Source organism: Oncorhynchus mykiss, chromosome 18 (genome assembly GCF_057628025.1).
Source record: "Oncorhynchus mykiss isolate SJ-2025 chromosome 18, ASM5762802v1, whole genome shotgun sequence".
Classification (NCBI taxonomy): domain Eukaryota; kingdom Metazoa; phylum Chordata; class Actinopteri; order Salmoniformes; family Salmonidae; genus Oncorhynchus; species Oncorhynchus mykiss.
In genome coordinates, this window is record NC_143039.1 from 48,423,169 (window position 1) to 48,433,029 (window position 9,861).

Here is a 9,861-nt window from a genome sequence, read left to right on the forward strand (position 1 = left end):
CAATAACACTAAACCATCTTAATTTGAACTGAACAGCATACTAACAGCTTTGCAAATGAAGCAGAAACAAAACTGATGTTAGCTTCTGGCTACATATTGTTGCTTTTTATAAATACTCTGCCTTTTGTTTTGCAGATGGAATATGTTGTGATTGCAGAAGTTTCGGTGCTGTAGTCATTGGGGCAGTCATCGCCATTATTGTAGTTCTGATCTTGATTTCGGTGGTCCTGTTTGTTCTGCACAAAAGAGGGACAATTGGTAGGTCTTGATTTATATCAATTCAATTGTTTTTGTTTTTGTTAAATGTTAAGAAAATATGAATCAACGGTACTGCTATGAAAGGTGGGAACTACGGCCTAAATCCATATGCATTATAACATTTCTATGTATTTTTCTCTTTACACATCAAAGTGATTCCTGGCTTGAGAACTAGAGGTTAGTATCGCAGCCTCTCCCTCTGTCTGTATACAGCACATTCGGGAAAGTATTCAGACCCCTTGGCTTTTTCAACATTTGGTTTTGTTACAGCCTTATTCTAAAATGGATTACATTGTTTCTTCCCCCTCTTCAATCTGCACACTGTTAGGTTCTAATTTTCAGAGTAAATAACTCTGTCACTAGAGAAGCTTAGCCAAGATTCATTCTTCCCAAGGGTCGATACAGCTATAATTCAGACACAGACATGGCTTCCCCCGTGGTAGTATTCGTACCCCACTTTGGGTGGAGTCTCCTCCTTATTTCTAAATATTGCATTATTCTTGCTAAGCGGGGAGCTAAGTGATATGAGCCTTCAACGGTTTATCACTACTGCTACATGCGATTGTGTTCCCTGCACTCAACACCTTCCAAGCTTAGTTGCACCTACTATATACCTTCCTCCTATAACCCTTAACTTCTTGTGTAGACCCTCTTAATCTTAGCGCTCCATCAGTGACATTAATTAGTATACCTGTATTTCATATTCTCTAAACCCAACACAATACCCCATAAGGACAAAGCAAAAACGGGGTTAGACATGTTTTGCAAATTATGGAAATGTGAAACTGAAATAAGACGTTTACACAAGTATTTAGCGATTACAGCCTCGAGTCTTCTTGGGTGTGACGCTACAAGCTTGGCACACCGGTATTTGGTTTTTCTCTGCAGATCCTCTCAAGCACTGTCAGGTTGGATGGGGTGCGTCGATGCATAGTTGTTTTCATGTCTCCAGAGATGTTTGATCAGGTTCAAGTCTAGGCTCCTGCTGGGTCACTCAAGGACATTCAGAGCCTTGTCCCAAAGCCACTCCTGCGTTGTCTTGGCTGTGTGCTTGGGGACGTTGGCCTGTTGGAACGTGAACCTTTGCCCCAGTCTGAGGTCCTGTACTTTGCTCCGCTCATCTTTCCCTCAATTTTGACTCGTCTCCCAGTCCCTGCCGCTGAAAATCCTCCCCACAGCATGATGATGCTGCCACCACCATGCTTCACCGTAGGGATGGTGCCAGGTTTCCTCCCGACGTGACACTTGGCATTCAGGCCAAAGAGTTCAATCTTGGTTCATCAGAGCAGAGTATCTTGTTTCTCATGGTCAGAGCCCTTTAAGTGCCTTTTGGCAAACTCCAAGCAAGCTGTCATGTCCTTTTACTGAGGAGTGGCTTCCATCTGGCCACTACCATAAAGGCCTGATTGGTAGTGTGGTTGTCCTTCTGGAAGGTTCTCGCATCTCCACATTGGATCTCTGGAGCTCTGTCAGAGTGACCATTAGGTTCTTGGTCACCTCTTGGAGGCAACTGTTCTTGGAGACCTTCTATACAGCAGACATTTTTTTTGGTACCCTTCCCCAGGACAATTCCTTTGACCTCATGGCTTGGTTTTTGCTCGGACATGTCACCTGTGGGACCTTATATAGACAGGCGTGTGCCTTTCCAAATCATGTCCAATCAATTGAATTTACCACAGGTGGACTCCAATCAAATTGTAGAAACATCTCAAGGATGATTAATGGAAATACGATGCACCTGAGCTCTATTTCAATTCTTATAGCAAAGGGTCTGAATACTTGGGTAAATAAGGTATTTCTGTTATTTTTTGTTTATAAATTAACTAAAAATGTATCGCTTTTTCATTATGGGATATTGTGTGTAGATTTTTTTTTACATTTTATCAATTTTATAATAAGGCTGAAACTTAACAAAATGTGGTAAAAGGGGAAGGGGTCTGAATACTTTCCGAATCCACTGTACATGTCATTTATCAACATAATGGTTCATTGTTACATATAACATACTTTTGACATTAGTTATAAGGACAATATGATGCTTTAATATCAGAACAACAATCTGGCCATCAAACTTAAAAAGGTGTTCAATGTAACAACCAATACTGTTTAGATTTACCTTTGGGTTTTGAATAAGATCCCATTTATTCTGAACAATTCTGAAACACTTTAGTCATTCATTCAACTCCTATTACAACATGATCTTATTGTACTGAAACTTTACTTTACTGAAACAGATATTTTTGTAATATCTGGAATGAAATGAGTGACTGTTTTCTCCCTTTTATTAGCCACGGATGATGAAAGCAGAACCTCATCAGACTCTGGTAATCTAATATCCGTTGACCCATAATAAATAATAAAATACATTAAGCAGAAGCTTTTATCCAAAGTGACTTACAGTCATGTGTCCATACTTAATATCAATCCAATAATTAGATTGTATTTGTTTTCTAATTACTTTTGAGACTAGAAAGACTGTTTCCCTCTGCCACTATTTCAGATCAAGGCAGCCAGAACGCAGGGTCCTCGGAAAGAGGCAGTGAGGAGGACGTTAAGAAGTCAATGTTGCCTCAGGGAAGTAAGTCTAGATTGATATCAACCCTTCTGCCACCTCTTCTTCAACTTGCAATTTGGATGGTTGAATAATTCAGTGATATCCAACTCAAGTCTTATAGGGTTCTTCTGGTTTCCTCTTATATTGAAATGTCGCTGGTTTATTACCAAAATAATTTCCTAACGAGTAATTATGGAGATGGCATAAAACGAGTGTGAATTATATGCTGCTTTGGTTTGTCACTTAGAATTGGTTACTTGAATGTAATAAATACATTTCCTTTGATCTTACAAAGTTTGCATTTATCAATAAATAGACAGTTAAGAACATAAGGAATATCACTTTCAAAATGTCACGGATAACACTTGATTTATCACCAAAATACAAAGTTAAAGATCCAACCCACTGGTTGGTTAATTTAATAACATTTTTATTCAACCTTTATTTAACTAGTCAAGTCAGTTAAGAACAAATTCTTATTTATAATGACGGCCTAGCCCGGCCAAACCCTAATCAGGACGGTGCTGGGCCAATTGTTCGCCCCCTTATGGGACTCACAATCACGGCCTGTTGTGATACAGCCTGGAATCAAACCAGGGTCTGTAGTGACGCATCTAGCACTCAGATGCAGTGCCTTAAACTGCTGCACCACTCAGAAGCCCAAATGTGAGGAAAAACCATAGTTGGTATTTGACACCATCAATTTGTAATTAGAGCTGAGTCATGTCAATTATTGTCATGGGTAATATTGTACAGTGCCTTGCAAAAGTATTCGGCCCCCTTGAACTTTGCGACCTTTTGCCACATTTCAGGCTTCAAACATAAAGATATAAAACTGTATTTTTTTTGTGAAGAATCAACAACAAGTGGGACACAATCATGAAGTGGAACGACATTTATTGGATATTTCAAACTTTTTTAACAAATCAAAAACTGAAAAATTGGGCGTGCAAAATTATTCAGCCCCCTTAAGTTAATACTTTGTAGCGCCACCTTTTGCTGCGATTACAGCTGTAAGTCGCTTGGGGTATGTCTCTATCAGTTTTGCACATTGAGAGACTGACATTTTTTCCCATTCCTCCTTGCAAAACAGCTCGAGCTCAGTGAGGTTGGATGGAGAGCATTTGTGAACAGCAGTTTTCAGTTCTTTCCACAGATTCTCGATTGGATTCAGGTCTGGACTTTGACTTGGCCATTCTAACACCTGGATATGTTTATTTTTGAACCATTCCATTGTAGATTTTGCTTTATGTTTTGGATCATTGTCTTGTTGGAAGACAAGTCTCCGTCCCAGTCTCAGGTCTTTTGCAGACTCCATCAGGTTTTCTTCCAGAATGGTCCTGTATTTGGCTCCATCCATCTTCCCATCAATTTTAACCATCTTCCCTGTCCCTGCTGAAGAAAAGCAGGCCCAAACCATGATGCTGCCACCACCATGTTTGACAGTGGGGATAGTGTGTTCAGGGTGATGAGCTGTGTTGCTTTTACGCCAAACATAACGTTTTGCATTGTTGCCAAAAAGTTCAATTTTGGTTTCATCTGACCAGAGCACCTTTTCCACATGTTTGGTGTCTCCCAGGTGGCTTGTGGCAAACTTTAAACGACACTTTTTATGGATATCTTTAAGAAATGGCTTTCTTCTTGCCACTCTTCCATAAAGGCCAGATTTGTGCAATATACAACTGATTGTTGTCCAATGGACAGTCTCCCACCTCAGCTGTAGATCTCTGCAGTTCATCCAGAGTGATCATGGGCCTCTTGGCTGCATCTCTGATCAGTCTTCTCCTTGTATGAGCTGGAAGTTTAGAGGGACGGCCAGGTCTTGGTAGATTTGCAGTGGTCTGATACTCCTTCCATTTCAATATTATCGCTTGCACAGTGCTCCTTGGGATGTTTAAAGCTTGGGAAATCTTTTTGTATCCAAATCCGGCTTTAAACTTCTTCACAACAGTATCTCGGACCTGCCTGGCGTGTTCCTTGTTCTTCATGATGCTCTCTGCGCTTTTAACGGACCTCTGAGACTATCACAGTGCAGGTGCATTTATACGGAGATTTGATTACACACAGGTGGATTGTATTTATCATCATTAGTCATTTAGGTCAACATTGGATCATTCAGAGATCCTCACTGAACTTCTGGAGAGAGTTTGCTGCACTGAAAGTAAAGGGGCTGAATAATTTTGCACGCCCAATTTTTCAGTTTGATTTGTTAAAAAAGTTTGAAAGATCCAATAAATGTCGTTCCACTTCATGATTGTGTCCCACTTGTTGTTGATTCTTCACAAAAAAATACAGTTTTATATCTTTATGTTTGAAGCCTGAAATGTGGCAAAAGGTCGCAAAGTTCAAGGGGGCCGAATACTTTCGCAAGGCACTGTACAACATTGCACTGTAATGTATGTGTTCAATCTAATAATGCACATCTTTTCCATGTTGTCTATTTATGTGCAGGTGTCTAGATGACCGTTGGTGGCCAAACTTCCTGACTGGACCATAAAGGACAGTCAATTCATTTCATAATTTTATAGTATGGCTAGAGCTGTTTCGGTGTGGCCACGAGTCATGACGGCAGTCAAATTCCGCATGACCGTTTAGTCACGCTAATTAGACTTCTCCAAGCTCTGATGCTGCTGATGGTCATTAGTAGCCTACCAAACTGGCAAACTCTATTGTCCCTTTAATCACTCTGAGATTAATGCAAATCTAATCAAACACTTCATGAGAGCCCATGAGCTCATGTTGCTCAAATATTTCTATAGGCTATGCAATTGTGTGAGAAAACAGCATGATGGTCATTATAAAAAATAGGATTCCATCAGCTTTCCATATGCTAGGCCTACTATATTTTATTTGTCAACTATCCTAGTATTAAGCACATTGCGTCTCTTTAAAACAGGAGTATAGTCTACTGATGTATTTATTCCAGCTGCCCCTGTTTCCATACAGGTTCATGATAACGGTGCATTCTAAATCCAAACAAATTTCTCACACAAACTATTTAGTATATGTAAAGACAAGATTAAATCGAGAATAGTCTGATGGGTGACAATATTAGCCTATCAGTGATAGGCTGATATTGTCACCCATCAGACTATTCTTGAGTGATATACAGTGGCTTGCGAAAGTATTCACCCCCTTGACATTATTCCTATTTTGTTGCCTTACAACATGGAATTAAAATAGATTTTTGGGGGGTTTGTATCATTTGATTTACAACATGCCTACCACTTTGAAGATAAAATATTTTTTATTGTGAAACAAGCAAGAAATAAGACAAAAAAACTGAACATTTGAGTGTGCATAGCTATTCATATCGGGGTGTTGAGTTTGCGCCAGACATAGCGTTTATCTTGATGGCTGAAACTCAATTTTAGTCTCATCTGACCAGAGTACCTTCCATGTTTGCGGAGTCTCCCACATGTCTTTTGGCGAACACTTTAAACAATGGCTTTTTTATGGCCACTCTTCTGTAAAGCCCAGCTCTGTGGAGTGTACGGCTTAAAGTGGTCCAATGGACAGATACTCCAATCTACACTGGAGCTTTGCAGCATTTCATGCATAATCACATTTGTGGTCACTTTTGATAATGGTGTTCTCCTGCTAATGGAACATTTGCACTTATAGCCTACTGCCGTGTGCTCATTGCTGCGCTTATAGCCTACTGCCGTGTGCTCATTGCTGCGCTTATAGCCTACTGCCGTGTGCTCATTGCTGCGCTTATAGCCTACTGCCGTGTGCTCATTGCTGCGCTTATAGCCTACTGCCGTGTGCTCATTGCTGCGCTTATACTGTGAAGAAAAACCTCATAGTTGATCAACATTTTAAATGTTCTCATCTATGGCTTCAGGCTCATTACTTGAAACAGGTTTGTTTTTAATGCTAGTGGTTGTATTCATTTGGGATCTATCGCATCCCACAACTGTGCCAGACTGTTTGGCATATTTAGATCTTGCACAGAATAGAATAGGTTAACTTTTGTACTATGGGGGATAGTAGTGAATGTATTCTGTCGTGTATTGCATTATTTTACTGTTGCAATGGATGTTTCTTAGAGGCATTTTATTATTATTCTTATGATGTTTAATATTATAGAGCATTGATAATCCTTGGGGTATTTGCAATATTGTTTGTTATGATTGTTTATCCTGGCCAAGATAGGCAGCACCAAGTTGTACACATTGTACACAGTATTACAGTCAGACGACATGAAAAAGTAAAATGGTAAAAAACATTTATGGTAGTGGCCATAATGATATCATAAAATGGCAAATTAAAAACATTGACAGGTCAAGGAATCAGCCACAAAATCCTTCATCAATGATTTAAAAACACCAATCGGGACAAGTTCTTCCAGTTTAAACTATTTTGGAGCCTATGGTGCAGAATAAATAAAAGCCTTTTTATCAAATTCAGTTTGGACATTTGGAATAGTTAGCAAACAGTCCGGCAAACAGAGTTCCCACCACATTTCTGAATAATAAAAATGCCCAAATTAAATGGTAGTAAACCCAAAATGGCTTTGTAAAGTATACCAGTGACTGAGCCTACGTGTGACTAGAGAAGGCAAGCCAACCCTATTTCAATCTAGGGCCCATTTCAAAACTGTTCACTGGGTTACCAGGCTAAGACAAAGCTACACTCTTGAATTAATATGCAGTGGATTTTATTTTAATGTCACCTTGTAAACATTGATTTATGGAGAACACAAATAATTCCAACATGCAGTCTTGAAGCTCAATACGAAAATATATATTTTTATCTTATGCCAGAAACATAGTCAGCGTTTTCTTATGAATAGGGACTCTAGGATTATGAACTTTACCTGTGGACTAAATGCATTCACAAAATATTTCATTCATTTCTCATGGCATTAATCTGTTACAATTCACTAAACCACTGTTACATGACTTATTACATACATGCATGCCTACAGATGTGTACACACACACACACAATGCATGTAACCTGTACTGCTTTTGAAACATCCTGCATGATTTGTTATTCTGAATAAAAAAACAATTATAAAAGCCACTTTTTTGCACATTCTATCATTCAAAATATGGTCTACCAGGCCCAAAATGTTTTTAAAAGTTCCAAAAGTACAGCCTGTTCCACATGAATTTATCTACAGGAGGATAGTAGTGGCTAATGATAACGGACTTGTAAACAACAGCGAATTTGCAGAGTTCTGATGATGAATGGTGTGCAAAGACAAGGTTTGACTATTTCTTATGCAGTACAGTTTCATCAGAAGAGACTTTGGATTTTGTGCAACACCTGTTCAACTTAATGATCAGGATCAACACAGGAGTTTACTTGTTCGAGAAAGCTAAGAGCGCACAGTCATAGCATCGTGGGGCGGACTTAAATTAGACAGAATTTTGTGTACTTGTATATTTTCAGGTCATTATTGATGACAACTCCAGCTTGTTGTTTAATGGTAGGCTAGTTTTGAAGGTCCTTATATTGCGATGTTGCCACTGGCAAGTTCCATTGATTACACACCTGAGAAAATAATTTTTAATTGGCAACATAAGAGTTTGATTGGTTGGAATTCACAGTTGTCAGGTGATAAGATTAGCATGACTGGCACAAAAAAGTGCTTAGTCTCTGTTCTAGTATTATTTTGTCTCTTTCAGAACAACAAATTAGTCTAATGCATAATTTAATTAAACAAAGTAATAATGGATTGTTTTATTAGTCTAGATTTCATACCAAAATGATTACGATGTTACTATGCTAACTATTATCGATTATCATAACTTTTATTTTTTATTCCCATCTCTACCTAACTTATTTTACATCTCTACCCAGGAGTTGTGACTAACCCATTTGCTGGATTTTGTAACCATTAGAGACATGGTCGCTGAATTACATCTACACTGCCCTGTCAAACCAGTAGAATTGCCTGGTATCCATGAATTCACTGTCATGGGTCTGATGAATGACAAACAGATTGATTACTATGACAGTGTGTCAAAGAAGATTCTCAAACAGGCCTGGATGAGGGAGAAGCTGCCAGCAGACTACTGGGAAAAAGGCACTCAGTCACGCAAGAGCAAGGAGCAGTGGTTCAAAGTCAACATCCTGTAGTTATTTTACTAAAACTCCCAAGATAATTAACCTGCAATGCGCAAAGAAGACTGGACTTGAACATAGGTGTGTCATTGCCTCCTATAGAGTACCACAGTATGAGTCATAATACCCATAAAATCTAGCGGTCAAATGGAAATGGTTCCAATTGTTTTTCCACCATTCATTTTACCCACAGGGGATTTTCTTAACACTTAACATAAGGGCTGTTTTGTGTAGACTTACCCTGGCGTGACGTAACTAAATAACTAAATCTCTCAGACACGGTGATTTTTATCAATATATTTGCCTGCATTTACCCCCAACAAATGACATTCTAATTAGCTGCTAATGTGGCTATCATAAAGAACTGCAAATGCCATGATGATCTGGACAAGACTGCCTAATCAAGGCAAAAGTAAGAATCTCTGGATTCACTATCTAATGTTAGCTAGATGTAGTATTTAATACATTCTTTAAATGTACCTGTTAGCAAAGCTGACAGTTAGAGATGACGTGCTAGAGTTTGCAGGGTTTTGTGTTCTTGCATGATGTCTACTTGGATGCTAATTAGCACTTTCGAATCTGAGAGTAAAATGGAGCCCAATACACATTGATAAAAGTCACCTTGTCAGAGAGAGATTTACATTGTTATCAGAACCAAGATGGACCACAGCTTGTCGTTTCCAATGGGAACAAGTTATTCATAGTGGGCAGAACAAGCAAGGAGGTGGGCAGAGCCAAGCATGCGCTAGCGATATCCTATTGGCGCGATCTAGTATACATCTGCATATTTCCGTTAGGGAATTCCTACTTTGAAGTGCACGTGTGCAATAACTCAATTCGCCTTTGCACTCAATCTAAACAGATTTTTTTTAAACTTTTGCAAAGGGTAAAGTCTACAACTCTGTTCATAGCAGATTCTAGTTTTGGGAACAGAAAACTGTATTGACATGACAAATTAGCAGAATGTCGGC

At 39.0% G+C, this 9,861-nt stretch overlaps 1 protein-coding gene across 3 annotated transcripts in view; it reads left to right on the forward strand.

Moving 5' to 3' along the window:
• LOC118936567 (class I histocompatibility antigen, F10 alpha chain) overlaps positions 1–9,861 on the forward strand; it is a 62,867-nt gene that overhangs the window by 5,630 nt on the left and 47,376 nt on the right. The window contains exons 5-9 of one of the 3 annotated variants that reach the window (XM_036952822.2): positions 136–258; positions 412–435; positions 2,547–2,582; positions 2,759–2,836; positions 5,264–7,843. In XM_036952822.2, the coding sequence (XP_036808717.1) occupies positions 136–258; positions 412–435; positions 2,547–2,582; positions 2,759–2,836; positions 5,264–5,271 (269 nt within the window). In that variant the 3' untranslated portion in view covers positions 5,272–7,843. Of the gene's footprint in view, positions 1–135; positions 316–411; positions 436–2,546; positions 2,583–2,758; positions 2,837–5,263; positions 7,844–9,861 lie in introns of those variants that run through there. The other 2 variants (XM_090208664.1, XM_090208665.1) reach the window with 2 other exon arrangements.